This window comes from Dromiciops gliroides, chromosome X (genome assembly GCF_019393635.1).
Source record: "Dromiciops gliroides isolate mDroGli1 chromosome X, mDroGli1.pri, whole genome shotgun sequence".
Taxonomy (NCBI): domain Eukaryota; kingdom Metazoa; phylum Chordata; class Mammalia; order Microbiotheria; family Microbiotheriidae; genus Dromiciops; species Dromiciops gliroides.
Window position 1 is genome coordinate 3,852,119 of NC_057867.1, and position 21,996 is coordinate 3,874,114.

General features: G+C 46.0%; 1 protein-coding gene across 1 annotated transcript in view; it reads right to left on the reverse strand.

The window, feature by feature from the left end:
* NHSL2 (NHS like 2) overlaps positions 1-18,018 on the reverse strand; it is a 206,545-nt gene extending 188,527 nt beyond the window's left edge. Inside the window, exon 1 of the mRNA XM_043973960.1 lies at positions 17,733-18,018. Coding sequence (XP_043829895.1) covers positions 17,733-18,018 — 286 coding nt within the window. The remainder of the gene's footprint in view (positions 1-17,732) is intronic.
* Between the last annotated feature and the right edge of the window lie 3,978 nt (positions 18,019-21,996).

Sequence of the window (21,996 nt, forward strand, 5' to 3'; positions counted from 1 at the left end):
CAGGTTTCCAAGCTACATGCAAGCACACCACGGAGGTGACAGGGACAAGGAAGTCAGGAGAGTGAAGAGTGTGTGTGTGGGGGGGGGCGCTGTTGGGAAGCAGAAGGTGATATGCTCAGTTTAGAGCAAACTCAAGGTAATGATGTGTCCCTGGGGCGAGCGGGTGCACATAGCTGGTAGGAGCTTCCCAAAGGGAGAGTGCCAAGGAAGAAGGCGCTGAGCTTGGTCTCTGGGTATCCCTGCATTGGCATGGAGGCAAGCTTCACTTGGGGCAACCTCCCCAGTCTGCATCAATCAGAAGCTGGCCCAGGAAGAGACTCTTAGCCTAGCCTAACACTTCTTTCCCTCTGAGGAGCAGATGATAAATAACTCCCATCTCTCCTGGTTGGCCATTTCCAAAACCTTTCCTGACAGCACCCTTGTGGGAAGGTAGAGGGAGGAAGGGAGGAAATTAGAGGTTCAGAGAGAGGCTATGACATACACAGGTAGCAGATCCTAGACTCATGGCTCCTTACTCTTATCTCCATCCCACAAGATAGAAGTAGCATCAGAAGAGAGAGCCCTTGGGATGCCCAGGCAGGGCCCCACTATAGGCTGCGAAGAGCCTCCTGGGGACCCACGAAGAAGTGAGTAGGAAGCCCCTTCCCATAGCCTATAGGGACTGCTGGGATGCTGGAGCAGCAAAAGAAGCCACCTGTGTGAAGGATCCCACGTGTCTTCTCCCTCTTTCCCTTCTACCCTACCCCCACTCCCACTGTCCAATCTGAGCCAGGCTCAGAGCACCATGAGAGACTGAGTCATGTAGGCAGGGGCATGACTTAGGAAGATGGGAATGGGGTTGGAGTCCTCCCTGGCCCACAATGTGCAGGCCAGCCTTCTCAGGCCCTATTCTTTAGCAGATGAATTCAGTGATGAACCCCATGGGCCAAAGGCTCTGAGATGTTTTCCATCCCTGGAAGGTTGAACATGAGCGAGAAGTGAGGAGGGAGGCACTGGCCAAGGGTCTAGTGGCTGAAGCCCAAGGCCCACTCCCAACCCTCCCCAAACAAGGATTCCTCTGCAAAGCCTGTGAGCATCATCAATGGCTCAGGCCTCCCATGGACTTATAGGGCCATGTATGGCGCTTCCCCCACAAACACCAAACAGAGAGATCTCCCTTCCCAGCAGGGGCCCATGGAGGGCAGGCCGACCCTGAGCTCCCAAGTAGACCTTGGCCCCTCTAGGTCCTCACTAAGACTCCCTTACTGAGGCTTTTAAGAGTCTGGTTCAGAATTCCTTTTATGACACAAATATTATTTTGATCCCTACACCAGGGAGAGCAAAAACAGAAAGAAAACTATAGGCCAATTTCCCTAATAAATACTGATGTAAAAAATTTTAAACTACTAGCAAGGAGATTATAACAACATATCACAAAGATTGTATCCTATGAGTAGATGGGATTTATTCCAGAAATGCAGGGCTGGTTCAATATTAGGAAAACTATTAGCATAATTGGCCACATCAATAACAAAACCAACAGAAATCATATGGTTATCTCAATAGATGCAGAAAAGGCTTTTTGATGAAAAACAGCACCCATTCCTATTAAAAACACTGGAGAGCATAGGAACAAATGGAGCTTTCCTTTAATAATAAGTCAGCAAACATCTGTAATGGGGATAAAGAGATAGAGAGGATCACAGGAAGTAAAATGGCTAATTTTGATTACATGAAATTTAAAAGGTTTTGCAAAAGCAAAACTAATGCAGCCAAAATAAGAAGGAAAACAGGAAATGGGGGAAATGTTTTACAGCAACTTTCTCTGATAAAAGCCTCATTTCTCAAATATATAGGGAACTAAACCAAATTTATAAAAATGTGCACCATTCTCCAATTGATAAATGGTCAAAGGGTATGAACAGGTGGTTTTCAGAAGAAGAAATCAAAGCTCTCAATAATCACATGAAAAATGCTCTAAATCACTATTGATTAAAGAAATGCACATTAAACAACTCTGATAAACCACCTAACAACTGTTGAATTGGCTAACATGATAGAAAAGGAAAATGGCAAAAGCTGGAAGGGATGTGGAAAAATTAGGACACTGATGTACTGTTGGTGGAGTTGTGAACTGGCTCAACCATTCAGGAAAGCAATTTGGAACTGAGCCCAAAGGGCTATAAAACTATGCATATCCTTGGAACCAGCAATACCACTAATAGGTTTATATCCAAAAGAGATCAAAGAAAAGGGAAAGGGGCCTATTTGTACAAATATATATATACGTGTGCGCGCGCACGCGCGCGTGCTCACGTGTGTTCGTGTGTGTGTGTGTGTGTGTGTGTGTGTGTGTGTGTGTGTGTATAGCAGCTCTTTTTGTGGTGGCAAAGAATTGGAAATTGAGGCTATGCCCATCAATTGGTGTATGTCTGAACAAGTTGTGGTATATGGATGTAATGGAATACTATTGGACTATAAGAAATGATGAGTAGGCCAATTTCAGAAAAAAAACTGGAAAGAAAAAAACATGAACTCATGCAAAATAAAGTGAGCAGAACCAGGAGGGAACATTGTACACAGTAACAGCAAGATTATATGATGAGCAACTGTGAAAGACTTATCAACTCTGATTAAGACAGTGATCCAAGATAATTCCAAAGGGCCCATGATGAAAAATGTTATCTACCTCCAGAGAGAGAACTGATGAATTCTGAATACAGACTGGAGCATGCTTTTTTACTTTCTTTATTTTTCTTTGCCTTGTGTGTGTGTGCATTTTCCTTTGCCACGTGACTAGCATAAAAATGTTTTTTAGATGTTTCACATCTATAATCCATATCATATTGCTTACCTTCTCAAAGAGTAAGGGAAGGGTGAGAGAGAGAAGGAAAGAATTTGGAACTCAAAATTTTTTAAAATGAATGTTGCTTGGGGCAGCTAGGTGGCACAGTGGATAGAGCACTGGCCCTGGAGTCAGGAGGACCTGAGTTCAAATCTGGCCTCAGACACTTAACACTTACTAGCTGTGTGACCTTAGGCAAGTCACTTAACCCCAATTGCCTCACAAAACAAACAAAAATGAATGTTGCTTGCTAGCTTCGGGGTGGGGAAGTGAGGGTGGGAGAAAAATTTGGAACTCAAAAAATATCTTTACATGTAATTGGAAAAAAATTTTAATTAAATTAAATTAAATTTTTAAAAATGAATGTTAAAAATTCTATTTGTAACTGAGAAATATTTGATGAAATAAAAATATTATTAAAAAGAAAATAAGCCTCTAAACACCTCTCGCCCCCCTCCTTCACAGAGGTGAAAGAGGGGGTTCCCACATGTGTGGAAAATTGCATATATACCTGATTTTTAATATTTACAATAAGTTTTTCTGGGTTTTTTTCTGTTTTCTTCTCTTAAAGAAATCTTTATTAAATGGGATGGCTCTGTGGGATGGGAGAGGAGGAAGCAAATTTAAGTGTTATAAAAAAAAATAAAAGATAGCTAAAACATTATTTTTGAAAGAAAAAGTAAGCTACCTGAGGGCAAGAACTGTTCCCTTTGTTGGTCCTTGTAGCCCTGGCTCCTAGCTTCATAAATGTTTGTTGATTAATTGGATAAGATATTTTTTAAAAAGAGTCTGATTCAGTCAATAGGCATAAGCCCCACCTTCCAGGGCGCAGTCAGCTGAGAGCCCAAGGAATCTCCAAAGGTCAAAGAAAAGGGATGCCAAGAATAGCCCTGTGGGAAGAGCAAAGGAGCCAGAAGGGGCATCCGCCACCTTTGAGCTCACCTCCATTGTGCCACAGAGACTAAAGCCCAAGAGGGGAAGGGATTTGGAACCCTAAATTAAGAGCTGGAAAGGACCTCAGAGATGATCTCGTCAAATTCTCTTATTTTACAGATGATTAATCGAGACTCAGAGGGGGGAGTGATTTGCCCACGGTCACATAGGAATTGAAGAGCAAAGTCGGGATTTGAACCCAGGTCCTCTGAGCCCGGAGCCAGGGCTCTTCTCCCTGAAGTACTGGTCTCTCCTGTACGCCTGGTTTTATGAGGTCATACTCTCTATTAAGCATGGCTGCCCACTCACCTGCCCCGGGAGAGAGAGTGTGGGCCATTCCTGGCTCAGACATGACTAATGTTCTCTTGGACAGTCATCATCCCAGCTCACCAACCTTCTTGGTCTGGCCCTCTCTATTGCTGGGATTGTTCCTTCCTACCTCAGGTGCCTTCTTTCTCCAACCCTTAATACCAGGTGATAGTAAAATGCCAGCTCCTTGAAGACATCGCCTGGTTTGGATCTGGGTTTGGGTTCTGTTCGTGTCTCCAGATGCCCACAGTGCCTAGCCTGTAGGTCCTACATGTTTGTTGGATTGTGTCAGGTCACCTGAAAGGGAACTTGAACCCTGGCTGGAAGACATTCCCATTCCTGGCCTATTTGCACAATACTCGATAGCTCCCATAGGCACATAGATTTAGAGTGGTTGGGGCCTGGAAGCTAGAAAGCAAGACCAAAGTCCTCACTTAAAGAAAGGCTGAGCAACTTGACCAAGCTCACACAGGCCTGAAGAGGAAAAACTTGGATTCAAACTCAGGTCATCTGACTGTCAATCTAGCCCTCTTCCCCGGCTGCCACACTGCCTCTACCTGGGCCTTCTGGGGAAAACCGATTGGGCTCAATTTGGAGTGGAGGGGCTCCAAGCTAACAAGTCTCCCCTCAGGCCCCAAACTGAAGCCTTTCCCACAGGGCCTCCTTAGTCAGAGATGCTAATGCAGAATCTCCAGGGCCCTCTTCTTGCTAAGCCATATCCCAAGGTCCCTTCAGATGCCCGGCACAGTGTGCTTCCCCGGTCACACTGAGGGACACCCCAAACAAGTCCCCCCCTAAATTCAGTGGCTCCTGGCCTTGTGATCTGTCTCCTCCTCCTCCCCGTTGCTGCTCAAAGCACTGACCTGCAGCGTCAAGCCCCTCACTCTTTCATCTCCTTTCAGCCTCTTGTTCTTTCAAATTCTCCCCTGAGATCCTCATCTAGTTTGCCAAGCTGAATGGCAGCAGCATGAGGACAAGATGGGGGAGGGAGGGAGAGGCCATCTGCTCCTCGTGTGACATGTAACTAACTGGAGCTATGTCTCTGAGGATGATAATACCAACTGACAATGAGGTCAGCCAAAAAGTCTTCCAAGTGTTTTATACACACTATCTCATCCAAGCCTCCCAGGAACCCTGGATGGGAGATGCCATTATTATCCCTATTTCACAGATGAGAAAACTGAGGCTCAGAAAATCGGTCACATGGCTAGAAAGAAGCAGAGGTAGGATCTGAACCCAGTGCTTCCTGACTCACTAAGTCCAGTTCTATGACAATCATAGAACCTTAGATCTGGCAGGGACCTTAGAGATCCAACTAGTTCAACCGCCTCATTTAACAGAGAAGAAAACTGAGATCCAAGAAGGGGGAGAGATTTGCCCATGTTTGCATAGAGGGTAAGGGACAGAGGAGGTGGGTTGCTCTGAGCCTAGAAAACTCCATTCCTATAGTCCCAGATGCCCCATGGCATCCATTTCTGAGATGCCAGGCCAAAGTGAGGGAGAGTGAAGTCTGTGTGGAGGCTCATCCAAACCCAAACTCTTCATTTCATTAGGACTGTGTCCTCACCATCTGGGCCTATTCCAAGAACCACCAACTATCCATGCTTTTCCCCAATTAATAAATGGTCAAAGGACATGGACCAGCAGTTTCCAGTAGAAGAAATCAAAGTCATCAATATGTGATTAGAGAAATGCACACAACAACAACACCTATCAGAAATGATAAATGCTGGAGGGGATGTGGGAGAACAGGCACACCGCTGCATTGTTGATGGAACTGTGAATTGATCCAACCATTCTGGAGAACAATTTAGAACTACATCTAAAGAGCTATAAAACTGTGCATACCCTTTGACCCAGCAATACTACTACTAGATCTATATCCCAAAGAGATCAAAGAAAATGGAAAAGGACCTATATTACAAAATTTATACAGTATAGCAACTCTTTTTGTGGTTGCAAGGAACTGAACATTGAAGGAAGTATAACTTTCTCACTTTCCTTTTCTTGACTTTTTGTGATATGGCCAATATGGAAATATGTTTTTCATGATTTCACATGCATAATTTATATCATTTTGCTTACCTTCTCAATGGGTAGGGGAGGTTCAGGAGGGAGGGGGAGAATTTGAAACTCAAAATCTTTTTTTTCAAAATCTTTTTTAAAGAATGTTGAAAATAAATGTGTATTTTTGAAAACAGTATCCATGTTTTCATTGGAGTGAGAGTTCCTTTCACCAATGCAGATTGCACCAGATCTTCAGGGGGGTTTCATGAGCTGTGACCCCAAAACACTCATCACAAGGCTGCCAAGTGATGAACTTCTCACTTCAGACCTGAGTTTGAGTCCCAGCCCAGCCACTTCCCAGCTATGTAACCATGGTCAAGTTGGGCAGTCGGCTCTGCTAACACTGAGCCTCGCTTTCCTTCTCTGTAAAAATGGGGATAGGGTTGTTGTGAGGAAATCTCTTTGTTAGCTGAGAAGTGCTTATAGGAATTGACCTGGTTGTGTTCCACTGATTCTTTCTTCCAACAAACATTTCTCAAACACCAGCTGTATATAAAACACAGGAGACAAAGAGAGACCCAATGCAGAACTTGCTCTTTTTTTTTTTAATTTTTTTTTTTAGTGAGGCAATTGGGGTTAAGTGACTTGCCCAGGGTCACACAGCTAGTAAGTGTTAAGTGTCTGAGGCCGGATTTGAACTCAGGTACTCCTGACTCCAGGGCCGGTGCTCTATCCACTGCGCCACCTAGCTGCCCCAGAACTTGCCCTTAAGGAGCTTACAATGAGGGTGGGGGAGGGACAAGTCCACTGACACCTTGCTGGGGGTCTTGTGTTACTGTAGACCAAACAGGCAATACATATATCGGCAGAGCCACAGAACTGCTCATGACATTTGACATGATAATTTTCCTTCAGGGAATAAATCCCGAGGAAACCATCAAAAGGGAAAACCATCGGAATCTGTACAAAGATTGTCAAAATTGGGGAAATAATAGGGGAAAACAAATCAACCTATGCTAGAAGATGGGACCCTAGAGAAAAGGCTCCATGCCTATAGAAACAACATGTGTTGATCAAGATGGAAGTGATGAGCCTGCCTAAGAGCTGAATATATTTTGTACTGGTTCACAGACTCCTTACGTTGGAAGAGGCCTCCGCAGTATCTCGTATAAGCTATACCCAATTAAGGATCCCTTCTACAGCACCCTCCAACAAGTGACCAGCCAGCCAGAGCTGGTCATGGCACCCTTGAAAGAGGAACTGTACCCCAGGACACCAGGAAAGGAGAAGGATGCCACCCTGGGATGTACTGTTGCTACCAGCAGGGGCCAAGCCAAGCAGGAGAGGAAGTTATTTCTGTGGTGAGGCCTCTAAATTTCCTGCCTTGGGATAAATCCCTCATGGCCTCACCCTAGTTATACCTCTGCATCCAGTCTTCAAATGAAGACCTCCAGAGATAAGGAGCTCATTCCCTGCCAAGGCTACCTACTCTGCTTTCCCAAGGCTCTGTGCTCAGCTCTGAGGATACAAAGATATACCAGAGACCTTGTTATTACCATCTGGTGCTTATTGTTCCTCATTGTTTAATTCTATATAATTTTAAAATCTGGCCCTCAAACCCTATCAGCTTTTGCCTCATGGACTTGAGGAATGCTGAAAAGAGATTCGCACAACTGACTCACCACTGAATTTGTGTAATGTTTGACCTGAAATAGGGCTTTGAGACAGGAAACAAAGGGTGGAGATAAGCAACCCTTCTTCAGACAAAAAAGAACAGACAGCAGTGTCCCCCAAGGGATTAGAGCTTGGGCTGCTTTTACTGAAAATTCAATTTAATTCAACAAACTTTTTTTTTATAATTCAATTTTATTCTAGTTTAGTTTCTAATTCTTTCCCTCCCACCCACCGAGAAGGAAAGAATAACAACCCGTTAAAACCATGTATCATCAAGCAAAACAATTTCCCCCATTAGCCATATCCAATATACATAGATTTCGATTTCTATCTATCTACATGCTTTAACCTGTCAATCACTTCTCCATCACTCTCTATCAGGAAGTGGGGAACAGGTCTCATCATGAGGCCTCTGGAATTGTTGGTCATTGTAATCATGAGTCCCCCCCAAGTCTTTACGATATAGTTGTTATTGTATATTGTTCTCCTGGTTCCACTCACTTAACTCTACCTCAGTTCATACAAGTCTTCCCAGGTTTATCTGAAACCATTTCTTTCACCATCTCTTACAGCACAATGGTATTCCATCACAATCACCGACCATGACTTCTTCAGCCATTCCCCGATTGATCGGCACCCCCTCAGTTGACTAACTTTTCTTAAGCACCTGAAATGTGAAGAGTACTGGGGTAGATACAAAGTTCATTTGAGAAAGGATCCCTACCCTTAGGAGACTTCAGCCTAGAAAGGAGAGATACTTCCAATGAAGATGAAGATAATAGACACAACTCAAAGCCTGTCTCCCATTGGCTGTCTCCCATGCCTGGTATTCTCCACATTCTTACCTCTGTCTCCTGGCGTCTGATTTCCTTTCAAACTTAGCTCAAGTCCTCCCTTCTGCAAGAGGCCTTTACCAATCCCCAGATATAATTTTCCATTTCTACTACATAGATCTCATATTTTATAGTTATTTGTATGTTGCAACCCCCAGTAGAATGTGAACTCCTCAAGGGTAGGGATGGTGTTTTTAACTTTCTTTGTACATCCAGTATTGGCACTAGTAAGTGCTCAATAAATGCTTTTTGACTGACTGACTGACTAAGTAAATTAATGCTCCCAAATGTAAGCAACGCTGACTACAGCATCTTACTTTCACAGTCAGGAACAGGCAGGGATAGGGGAAAGAAGTCCTCACTGCCAACCTCTGCTCTATGTCCTCCACCCTAACCCCACTACTGGCCCACCTACAATTTCTACTGACAGTATAGAAAATGCAACCAACATAATAAACTTTTTAAAAGGTGAAAAACGGATAGAGAAACAGAAATAGATAGATAGATGGATAGATATATGGATAGATAGATAGATAGATAGATAGATAGATAGATAGATAGATAGATAGATAGATAGATAGATAGATAGATAGATAGATAGATAGATGGATGGATGGATGGATGGATGGATGGATGGATGGATGGATGGATGGATGGATGGATGGATAGATAGATAGATAGATAGATAGATAGATAGATAGATAGACAGACAGATGGATAGATAGATAGATGATAGATAGATAGACAGATGGATAGATAGATAGATAGATGATAGATAGATAGATAGATGATAGATAGATAGATAGATAGATAGATAGATAGATAGATGATAGATAGATAGATAGATAGATGGATAGATAGATAGATGATAGATAGATGGATAGATAGATAGATGGATAGATAGATAGATAGATAGATAGACAGATGGATAGATAGATAGATAGACAGACAGACAGACAGACAGACAGACAGACAGACAGATAGATAGATAGATAGATAGATGATAGATAGATAGATAGATAGATAGATAGATAGATAGATAGATAGATGGATAGATAGATAGATGGATAGATAGATAGATAGATAGATAGACAGATGGATAGATAGATAGATAGATAGATAGATAGATAGATAGATAGATAGATAGATAGATGATAGATAGATAGACAGATGGATAGATAGATAGATAGATAGATGATAGATAGATAGATAGATAGATAGATAGATAGATAGATAGATGGATAGATAGATAGATAGATAGATAGATAGATAGATAGATAGATAGATGATAGATAGATAGATGATAGATAGATAGATAGATAGATAGATAGATAGATAGATGGATAGATAGATGATAGATAGGCAGATAGATGGATAGATAGATAGATGATAGATAGATGGATAGATAGATAGATAGATAGATGGATAGATGATAGATAGATAGATGGATAGATAGATAGATAGATAGATAGATAGATAGATAGATAGATGATAGATAGATAGATAGATGGATAGATAGATAGATAGATAGATAGATAGATAGATAGATAGATAGATAGATGGATGGATGGATGGATGGATGGATGGATGGATGGATGGATGGATGGATGGATGGATAGATAGATAGATAGATAGATAGATAGATAGATAGATAGATGATAGATAGATGGATAGATGGATGTACATTATGTCCACACTGTACCAGATTCAGTCACTTGATGATTCCATTAATCTGGCAAGCAAAATAAAATTCATTAATTTGCTGACTTGGTGCTGATGTGGCCACAGCCTGAAATGGGTCTTCTCTGGTCTGGGAACAACCGTACAGAGAATGGGGATATCCCAACAGTCAATCGGACAGGAAACTAACCAGCCCCAGCTTGAATTTGCTTCTTTCCTTCCTAGTTAGACACCCTGATGTGCTGTTCACTGTGTCTGAAGAGGAAAGAGATGATGTTTCTGGTTTCCCAAGTAGTCACTTTCCAACAGACATTTTGGGACCCAAATTTCCAGGGAAGCTGTTTGCAACACATTGAAACACACCATGGAGATGATTAGACAGTCGATGGTTTAAAAAAAAAAGTTCCAGGTCCTTCTCCCCACTCAAACAGCCCAGTGACCCCAAGGAGAAGCCGAAATCCAGTCCTTGCCTCTCCTAGATTCATGAGGCCTCTTCTTTTCCCCCAGGCTCACTTGAGCAAGCAAAGAGTCCTCCTCCTTTCCTCCCCTAGGAAAGATTCTCCAGCTTCACTGGGTCAGGTTTAGACCCTGGGAAGCTGCGACCAATGGCAGGCTGCCCGCCGCCCGTACTGTGATTGAAACATAAATAAACCAGCTGTCCTTGCTGGTTTGCAGCCAGAGGTGCCACAAAGACAGCAAATAGAGAAAGAAGTGGGGCCTGAAAACAAGGAAAGGGGCTTTCAGGCCCCCTCCTCAAAAAAGAAGGAAGCGAGCGTCCTCCCCTGAGCAGCAAGGTCATGGTGTTAGGCTAACTTGCTCCTTCCCGTTTTATTATACAAAACAAGTCATCTCAGACATTGAGCTAAAAGGGCTCTAAGCCCCTTGTTTTACAGAGGAGGAAACTGAGACCCACTCCAAGGCAAAGTCACACAGGTATTAAGCAGCGTCCAGACCCTGAATCTCAGAGTTACAAGAGCCCTCAGAAGCTTTCTTATGTCTGTACCATACCCAGACACCCCAAAGATCTTCAGGTAAGCAGAACTCTCCCTACCAGGGTGGCTCATCCCACTGTTGCCAGGCACCATACTCAGCACTGGGAAAACCAGGGGAGAATTGACAGAGACCTTCTTCCTCTTACTATCAACTTTGCATACATCTACACAGGATGTCCCGAAAGTTTTACACTTGAATAATCTCAAAAGTAGACGTCCTATGCGCTTACAAAATACAACATTCAAAAGGTGAACGATTTGAATTTTTAAAATATTGATACGTTTCTTATTAAAATTCAACATCACCACCATCTCGTGCTCCATGCCACACTCTCCTCGATCTGTGAACTTTGCCAAAAACGTTCAGCATTGCTGTTCAGTTACTCTGAGCTCATCCAAAGAGGGAGGCTTTGATGCACACACGGCAGTTTTGATGTGATCCCCCAAGAAGTCTAATGGAGATGAATCAGGTGATCAAGGTAGCCAAGCAAGGTGGCCTCCTCCACTGCCAATCCACTGGCCTGAGAAAGCAGCATCCAAAAAAGTAAATTTAACATTTATGATTCAAAATTCACACAGCTAGGAGAATGTAAAAAAAATTTAAATAACTTTTAAATTATGTTTCTGTAAGCATATACACAACCAGGTTGTGCAGGGGATTGAGGGCTAGGCCTGGAGTCAAGAAGACTTTTCTTCCAGAGTTCAAATCCAGCCTCAGCAGACATTTTCTAGCTGTGTGACCCTGGGCAAGTCACTTTATCCTGTTTGCCTCAGTTTCCTCATCTGTAGAATGAGCTGAAAAAGAAACTAGCAAACCACTCCAGTATCTTTGCCCAGAAAATTCCAGAAGGGGTCACAAAGAGTCAGATGACTGAAAAACAGCTAAAGAACAACAAGTGTACGCTTCTACTTCTGAAGTTATTAAAAATCTAAAACTGCCCTGAGACTTGTTGTTTCCTCCTTGAGGGCAAGAACTGTTTCACGTTTAACTTTGTGCTCCCAGCCTTTAGCAAGGTGCCTGCCAAATATCAGGCACTTACCAAATGCTTGTTGATCAATAGGTGGGTTTTGTATTTTTGTCATTAGATATTTAAAATCTGGACCTAGAACTAAGCCAAGTCACTAAGGCAGAATCACACAATGCATCATATGTGGCAGAAAGATGAGGATAAATGGCCAATCCTCTGGAGACCAAAGTGTAGACGGTAGAGTTCCCCAAAGGATCAATGTCCTTCTTCCCAAATTGCCTTGTGCTTAACTCCTCCGTATGCATTCATTTTCTATTCCTGTGATACTTATTCCCGGATGGATTTGTTGTCTCCCCCGTTAGAAGGGAAGCTCACTGTGATTAGGGGTTGTTTCATTCTTTGTCCCTAGTACCCAAAACAGTATCTGGCACACAAGAGGCATTTAATGAATGCTTGTTGATTGATTTATCCTTACTCCAAAGCAGGTCATAATCTGAAACGGACCCTAAATACGAAAAGTCACACCACCATCTCCACCAACCCCACCACCACAACAACCATCACAAAAATGGGATGTAGCCCTTATCAGGCACCTCCCATAACTAGGGCTGGGAGAGCCTTTGAAACCAAAGGATAAGTGGAGATCCCAAAAGAGAAAAGACACAATTTCAGCTACAAAGAAAATCAGTGAAGGCCCAACTAGCTGAGAAATAGCACATTCAGGAAGTATATCTGCATGAAATAGTACTGATCAGAGTCTGCTATCCAAAATTCACAGGGGACCAACAGCTGTCCACACGTTCATGAAGCTGAGGAAACGACACCAACATTCCATATCTATGAATACAAAATATACACCAGGCAAAAATAAAGTAATTGGGGGAGGCTTTGGAGCAGCTGGGGGAGCATCAGGGTGGACTTCCTGGAGGAGGGAGCACTTGAGCTGAGCTTTGAAGAAAAGTAAGGATTCTACGAGGCTGGGGTGAGAAGAGAGAGCTCTCCAGCTCTGGGGGACAGCCCATGCAAAAGAAAGGTGGTGGGAAATGAAATGTTGTGGACAACAAGCAGCAAGTGGACTGGTATGGATGGAACAAGGAGTATGTAAAGAGGATTAAGTAAGGTGCAATACCCTTGGCAAGGAAGGCTCTGTGATATCACTAGGCATATACCCCCAAGAGGTTAAAACCTGAGAGAAAGGACCTGGATGTTCAAAGATATTTACATCCATACTTTTTTGTCACTTCAAACAAGGGGAAATAGAATGGACACCTATTGATCGGGGGATGACTGAGCAAATTCTGGTATATGAATTCAACAATATCATTGTGCTGTAAGAAGTGGCAACTAGGAAGACTTCAGAGAAACCTAGGAAGGATTGTATGAATTGAAACAGTGAAGTGAACAGAACCAGGAGGACAACTTCCATGACAGCTACAATAAAAGAGTGGAAAACAACTGTGAGAAACTTCAAAGCTCAGATCAACACGGAGCCTAATTAGAACTCCATAAGACTGATCAAGAAGCATGTCATGGGGCAGCTAGGTGTCGGCAGTGGATAAAGCACCGGCTGTGGAGTCAGGAGTACCTGAGTTCAAATCTGGGCTCAGACACTTAACACTTACTAGCTGTGTGACCCTGGGCAAGTCACTTAATCCCAATTGCCTCACTAAAAACAAAAACAAAAACAAACAAACAAAAAAAGAAGAAGAAGAAGCAGCATGTCATGCTCCTCTTGGAAGACAGGTAATGGGCTAGATGTACAGAGAGAGATGCCACATTTTCAAGTGTGTGGCCAATGTGTTGATTTGTTTGTCTCAGCTCTACTTCTTGGTTACCAGGGAGGCCTTCTATTCAGCAAAGGGTCTGACAGAGGTAGGTGGTAAGAAGTGATAAAGGAAGGGATAGAAGAAGGAATAGGGGAAGAGAATGGAAGGGAAGAAAAGGGAATGAAAATCTTTAAAAATACACAGAAGGGGGGCAGCTAGGTGGTGCAGTGGATAAAGCACTGGCCCTGGATTCAGAAAGACCTGAGTTCAAATCCAGCCTGAGACACTTGACATTTACTAGCTGTGTGACCTTGGGCAAGTCACTTAACCCTCATTGCCCTGCAAAAAACCCAAACAAAACAAAAAATACACAGAAGGGGAGGCAGCTAGGTAGCGCAGTGGATAAAGTACTGGCCCTGGATTCAGGAGTACCTGAGTTCAAATCCAACCTCAGACACTTGACACTTACTAGCTGTGTGACCCTGGGCAAGTCACTTAACCCCCATTGCCCTGCCACCCCCCAAATACACAGAAGATGGGGGCAGCTAGGTGGCACAGTGGATAGAGCACTGGCCCTGGATTTAGGAGAACCTGAGTTCCAATCCGGCCTCAGACACTTGCCACTTACTAGCTATGTGACCCTGGGCAAGTCACTTAACCCCCATTGCCCCACAAAAAAAATAATAAAAAAAGAAGAAGAAGAAATGCAACGAAAGCCTAAACCACAATGGTGGTCATATGAGTGGAGAGAAGGGGTGGAAGGCAAGATATTGTGGGCATAGAATCCACAAGATTTGGCACCTGCTCAAACATGAGGGCTGAGGTAGAGTGAGGAATAGAGGGTACAAATATGGGTGACCGACTGGTGCCCTTGACAGAATAGGGAAGTTAGGAAGAGGGATGGGTTTGGAGAAAAAGATAATGAGTTCTGTTTTGGAGACATTGATGCCTACAGAAAATGGGAACTGTCCAACAGTGCTATGTATGGGACAGAGACTAGGGCTGGAGCCATCCATCTGGGAGTCAGGAATCCTAGGAGCTGATGATATCACAAAGAAAGGGCATAGAGATGTTGAAAAAGAGATGACAAGGCCTCAGGCTGCAGTGGAGGGAGCAGGGGGACATGGGTGATAACCCAGCAAGAGACTGAGGAGTCACCAGATGGGAAGAAGATAGCGGAGAGTATTGGCAAGAAAACCCAGAGGCCAAGTATCCAGCAGTAGGAAGTACCAAGAAGGCTACAGGAAGGCCAAGAAGAAGGAGGTAGTCAAGAGGTCCTTGGGCAGTTGCAGTTGAGTGAGGAGGCCACCGGCCAGTTTGAGAAGTGGGTGCGAAGAGGGTAGGCAGAGTTAACTAGCAAATATAGGCAGCTTTTTCAAGGTCTCAGCTTCCTCCTCTGTTGTTGAATAAGGCCATTGGCCTAGATGCCCTCTCAGAGGATCTTTGCTCTCTGTGAAGGTGTCTGGTCCTCTGATGCTGGAACAGGAATCAATGATTCCCAGAGGTCCAAGGGTGTGGGCTTCCACATAAGCCTGACAATACCACTAGTTCGGAAGTTGACCCATAGAATCTATAATGCTACCTCTCCAAAAACTCTGCTGAAAAGAGTCATCAAGGCTAGGTGAAATAGTGGATGTAGCTGCCTCAAAGCCAGGACACTCTGGGTTCAAGCCCCAACTTCTGATATGCTGGCTGTGTGACCTTCCTAACTCACTGAACCTCTTTAGTGCCCTCTAAGACCATCAGTTACAGAGAAAATGAAAACTGGTACTGGGAGCCAGCGTTTCCTCATTTGAGAATCCCCTGCACCTAGGAGCTCATAGGTCTGGTTCTAATCCTACCACTGCCATCTCCAGTCATCCTGACCTATATCTCACCACTGGACCCAGATGGCTCTGGAGGAGAGAGGGAGGCTGGTGACCTTGCACAGCCCTGCCTCACTTAGATCCAATCCACTGCAAGTCATGACATCACCTCCTGATGCTATGGTCTTCTTCAAGAACGAAGGCCAAACAACAACATTGCCAGGGGTCTGCCCTGCTCCCTGGGTGAGTCTGGAGGTTGCTGGAGGACAGGAGAACCAAAATCCTCAGTTAAAATGCTATGAGAAGGTCCATTTCCTTTTGGAAACCCCCCCTTGTTCCTAAAGGAGTTGTGAAAACCAAAGCTTCCCCACTTTCTCCAGCCTCATCTCAGCCAGCTGAGCTCATGGGGTGAATGCTCATGGGGTGAATGCTCATGGGGTGAATGCTCATGGGGTAAATGCTCATGGAGTGAATCCTCTGGGAGATCACTGCCAAATTTCTCTGAACCCAGCCCACTTAGGCCTCACCCTAGTCCCCAGCCAGCAAGCAGAATGACTCAGGTCCCTTCAGGACCCCCCAGGTCCAAGGCCAAGAACAAGGAGAGCCAACCCACCTAAGTATGCTAGCAGCTAGCAAGTGACCCCGGCCTGAGGCTGGGAAGCATCTCTGGTCCTACCTCCTTCAGGGGTCTCCATCTGTTAGGAAATGGGGGTCACCCCTTAACAAGGAGGAAGGCAGGAGGGGGAGGAGGGGGCTGATCAAGAAGGCCACATCCTGTTTCAGTCACCAAGTCTCTCCAAGCTGCAGTGATGATGGGCAAGGGCAGCAGAGGTAGACCAGTGACATGGGGTAACCCTGAGCTTTCTTCCTTGCAGTGATTCTCCAGAGACCCCAAACCTGCCCAGGGGAAACCCTCCCTGACCCCCATTTCTGGTCTGCATTCATCATTAGTGCTCGGCTTTTTCTCTGTGTGGAGGATGAGAACTGGCCTTCTAAGTCCAAAGGGAGCTGCCTCCAGGACCTCCTCCAAGCAGTGCCGCCCAAAATACCCTATCCAAGTCAATTCACAACAGATCCCGGCTGCCTGGGAGGGAGAGAATAAGGGGATCTCCTGGCCCGGCCTTACTGGAGGTCTTCAGAGGAGAGGCTGGGTGTCCTATGGTGCAGGATGCCGCAGCAGGTATGGGTGCGCAGGGAGCAGGTAGGGTGATAGGGGCTCTGAAGGTGCGTCTAACGGGGAGCCTGGCATTCTATGGAGAGGCTGCAGATGGGGCTGCCCTCCCTTGGGGCACTCAGATGCAGGAACCGGGGAGCGTTGGCCCACCGGGTCCTGCGGCTTCACTTTTGTCTCAAAGAGCTTTGGGCAAAGAGATAAACGAAAGGGAACCAAGCCTCCTGGGTCTTGTCCCGGTCGCGACTCCCCAGAGCTTGGGGAAAGGACGTTCAGGAAAAGAAAAGGGTGTCACTGGAGAAGGAAAGGCTCTGGGCATCGCCAACCCCTCCCCTGAACGCTCATAGTGCCCCAGAACAGGGAATCGGGGAGTGAGGAATGGGGAAGCCAACTGCAGGGCGCTGATTCTGGGCGCAAGAAGCCAAGTCCCGGGAGGAGGCAGCCTCACCGGTGAGATCTAAACGCCAAGGGTCCCACCCAGTCCACCAACCTCAGGCGGGACCCCAGAACCAGAATCCAAAAAGGTGACAGAGGGGGTGGGGGTGGGGTGACGGGGATGTCAGCCTCCCAGCCCTGCCCAGCCCAGCCCAGCCCAGTCCAGCCAGCACGCGCTCTCCTGCTCCGGGGTAAAGCATGCGGGTTCCAATGGGCAACCATTTCCCTCCCCGCGTCCCGCCGCGAGCTCGGTCCCGGGTCAGGGAATGCTCAGTGGGCTTCCCGGCGGAGGGGGCCGCGGACCTCAGAGGGCTGGGCCGTTTGGAGTCGCTTACCTGGCTCGGGGCTCGCAGCAGGGCCGGGGGCAGCCGAGTGCTGCAGACGGCGGTGCAGGCGGCCAGTGCGCTCTTGCAGGCGGGCCGTCCGGCGGCTCAACGCCAGCAGGTGGCCCTCGAGCTCCTCGAGCAGCGCCAGGGAATGGCCGCACAGGTCGGCGAGCTGCCGAAGCAAGCTGAGGGCCGCCACGCCGCTCACGTCGCGCAGCTCGGTCAGCGGCAGGGGCAGCGCGGCACGGGCTGGCCACAGGCGCGTTGGCACCACGCGCCGCTTGTAGAAGGGCATGGCTGACCGCCGACGGCTGCGCCACGCCGCTGGAGCAGCTGGGGCGATGCAGTCGGATGTGCGGACGGAGCGCCGGGCGCCGGGACCGGCGGGCAGCGCCAACGGGCAGCCGGACCGACGGGCGCCGGCCTCCGCCCCCTAGCGGCCTGAGGCTCAGCTCTCAGCTCGCTGCGGGGCCAGCCACAGCCACAGCCACAGCATCCCGCACTCACAGCCAACTGCACTGGACGGCAGCGCGGGCCCCTGGCACTAGGACTAACTCAGCAGCAGCAGCTACTGCAGCTGCTGCTGCTGCTGCTGCTGCTGTCCTGCCAGCCACTGCTCCTCCCCTTTAACCCCCTGCCCCTCCCCCGATTGCCCCTCCCCCTCGCAGGGCTCCTTCAGGATCCCTCCCACACACACACCCCTGAACCCCCGGCCCGCCTTCTTTTTCCTTCTTTTCCCAGGCAAAGACACAGAATCTCCGAGCTGGAGCTGGGACAGAAGGGGAGGAGGGAAAGGAGGACAAGGAAGGAAGGGGAGGGTGAGAGAGAAGGAAAGAAAGGGAAGAGACAGACAGAGACAGACAGAGAGACAGAAAGGGACAGAGAGACGGAGAGATACAGAGACAGAGAGAGAGACAGAAACAGAGAGACGGAGAGAGACAGAGACAGAAAGAGACAGAGAGAGGGAAACAGAGAGAGAGACAGAGACAGAGAGAAAAAGACAAAGACAGAAAGAGACAAAGAGAGACAGAAAGATTAAGAAACACAAACACAGAAAGAGACAGAGAGAGGGAGACAGAGATAAACAGAGAGAGACAAAGACCGAAACAGAGACAGAGACAAAGAGACAGAGACAGAAACAGAGACAGAGACAGAAACAGAGAAACAGAGACAGAAACAGAGACACAGAGACAGAGACAGAGACAGAGACAGAAACAGAGACAGAGAGAGATACAGAGAGACACAGAGAGAGAAAGACAGACAGAAACAGAGACAGAGAGAGGCAGAGAGACAGAAAGAGACAGAGAGAGACAGAGAGAAAAAGAGAGACAGAGAGACAGAAACAGAAAGAGAGAAAAAGACAGAAACAGGCAGAGAGACAGAAAGAGACAAAGACAGAGACACAGAGACAGAGAGAGGGAGACAGAGACAGTGTGACAAAGAGAAAGACAGAAAGACGGAAAGAGACAAAGAGAGAGACAGAGACAAAGAGAGAGACAGAGACAAAGAGAGAGACAGAGACAGAGGGAGACAGAGATAGAGAGAGAGAAAGACACAAAGAGAGAGACAGAGACAGAGAGATAGAGAGACACAGAGACAGAGAGGGAGACAAAAAGAGATAGAGACAAGGAGAGACAGAAAGAGACAGAGACAAGGAGAGAGAGACAGAAAGATAGAGAGACAGAGAAACAGATACAAAGAGAGACAGAGAGACAGAGACAAAAGAGACAGAGACAGAGAGAGACAGAGTGAGACAGAAACAGAGAGAAAGCAGAGAGAACCAGAGATAGAACGAAACAGAGAGACAGAGACACAGAAAGACAGAGAGATAGATAGAGAGACAGAGACAGAGACACAAAGAGACACAAAGAGAGAGACAGAAGCAGAGACCAATGTCCTGTGGCTCGGGATGGACATCAGAATTCCAGTCACTCACTAGATCCATCTGTCCATCCGCCCTCCTCCTCTACTTCCCCTGGGCAGAAGTTGGGGCTCAGGGCTGGCCACCCACCTTAAGTTCCATTGGAGCTTCCTCCTTCTCGCCCCCCCTCCACCCCCTCTACCCCCCCCCACTAATACGGGCCAAACAAAACTAGCAGCCCCGCCTGACCACTCCCCTGACTGCGGCTGTTAAACCCCTTCGAGGCAGCTGTCCCTGGGCCGTGGATATTAATAATACAGATTTCAACTTAAAAGTGTATTATAGTGGGGCAGCTAGGTGGTGCAGTGGATAAAGCACCTGCCCTGGATTCAGGTGGACCTGAGTTCAAATCCAGCCTCAGACACTTGACACTTACTAGCTGTGTGACCCTGGCCAAGTCACTTCACCCTCATTGCCCTGAAAAAAAAAAGTGTATCATAGGTACATTGTTTTTTTTCCCCCAGAAACCCAGTTGTTAAACATGCATTAGCACATCTGAGTTATTTGTCCTTCCTTCTCCAAGAGGAACATGACACCGGAGTGGTTTCATGACTTGCAGTGAACTGGATTTAAGTGAGGCAGGGCTATGCAACACCAGCCTCACTCTCTCCTGCAGAGCTATCAGGGTCTAGTGGCAAGTTATATATCAGGAGAACTGGAGATGGCCCCGGATGTTTAAGGCAATTGGGGTTAAGTAACTTGCTTAGGGTCACACAGCTAGTTAAGGGTCTGAGGTCAAATTTGAACTCAGATCCTCCCAACCACCAGGACCAGTGCTCTATCTACTGCACCACCTAGCTGCCCTCACACCCTTGAGTACAACCTTTAAAACATACTGATGAGGGGCAGCTAGATGGTGCAGTGGATAGAACACTGGCCCTAGATTCAGGAGTACCTGAGTTCAAATCCGGCCTCAGACACTTAACACTTACTAGCTATGTGACCCTGGGCAAGTCACTTAACCCCAATTGCCTCACCAAAAAACATACCAATGAATGAATATACTTTTTGGTGGGAGAGGGGGCAACAAGACCTGTGATTTCATCAGTGTAGGAATTCGACCCACCAAAGTCAATGGGCACCTTCTCATTGCCAGGGGGACTCCGAGCTTAAATAACTTGCCAGAGATAACAAGGCCAGTCTATGCGTCCGGGTAAATATACTCTCAAGTATAGGTCATTAGTCTCCTAAAGTCAACTTTCCCATAAGGCAGACATGCAACTTGTGGAGACAATAGGAAGAGGAAAGCATCGAAAAACCCAAGTACTCGAACAGGTAAGATAGAATCCATATTAGAATCACATCCAAGGAGCGTAGAAAGCAAAAGCCCATGTGATGGGTCAAAACCGAAGAGCCTTCACAAACACCTAACAGTTGTATTCACTGGACGCCCCCTTTCCCAAGGAAAAAACTGTCTCTTCCTCCTTCATCTTTCTGCTTGTCTCTTAGAACTGTATTCACTGTTATGCCCAAAGGGCGATAAAGCTGTGCATACCCTTTGACCCAGCAATACCACTTTTGGGTCTTTTTCCCAAAGAAATCATGGAAAGGGGAAAGGGACCCACATGTACAAAAATATTTATAGCTGCTCTTTATGTGGTGGCAAGGAATTGGAAGTTGAGGGGATGCTCATCAATTGGGGAATGGCTGGACAAGTTGTGGTATATGAATGTAATGGAATACTATTGTGAGCAGGAGGAGTTCAGAGAAACCTGGAGGGTCTTGCGTGGGCTGATGCTGAGTGAGATGAGCAGAACCAGAAGAACATTGTACACAGTATCATCAACACTGAGTGTTGATCTACTGTGATGGACTATATTCTTCTCACCAATGCAATGGTACAGAAGAGTTCGAGGGAACTCATGAGAGAAGGGATCTCCAAATCCAGGAAAAAAAAGAACTGTGGAGTATAGATGCTGAATGAACCATACTATTTCTTTTGTTTTGGGTGCTGATGTTTTTTCTATTTTGAGGTTTTTCATCATTGCTCTGATTTTTTCTCTTATAACATGACTAATGCAGAAATAGGATTAATGTGATTATGTGTATATATATAAAACCTCTATCAGATTACCTGCTGTCTAGGGGAGGGGGGAGGGAGGGGAGAGAGGGAGAAAAATCTGAAACTGGAAAGCCTGTATAAACAAAAGTTGAGAACTATCTTTACATGTAACGGGGAAAAAATAAAATACTTTATTAATTAAAAAAAAAAAGAACTGTATTCACTGGACCAGCCACTTCCTCCCTTTGGACAAAAAAAAGGGGTCGAACTTTTTGTTTGTTGTTTAGTCGGATCCAACTTTTCATGACCCCATGGACCACAACACACCGGGCCCTTCTATCCTCCACTGT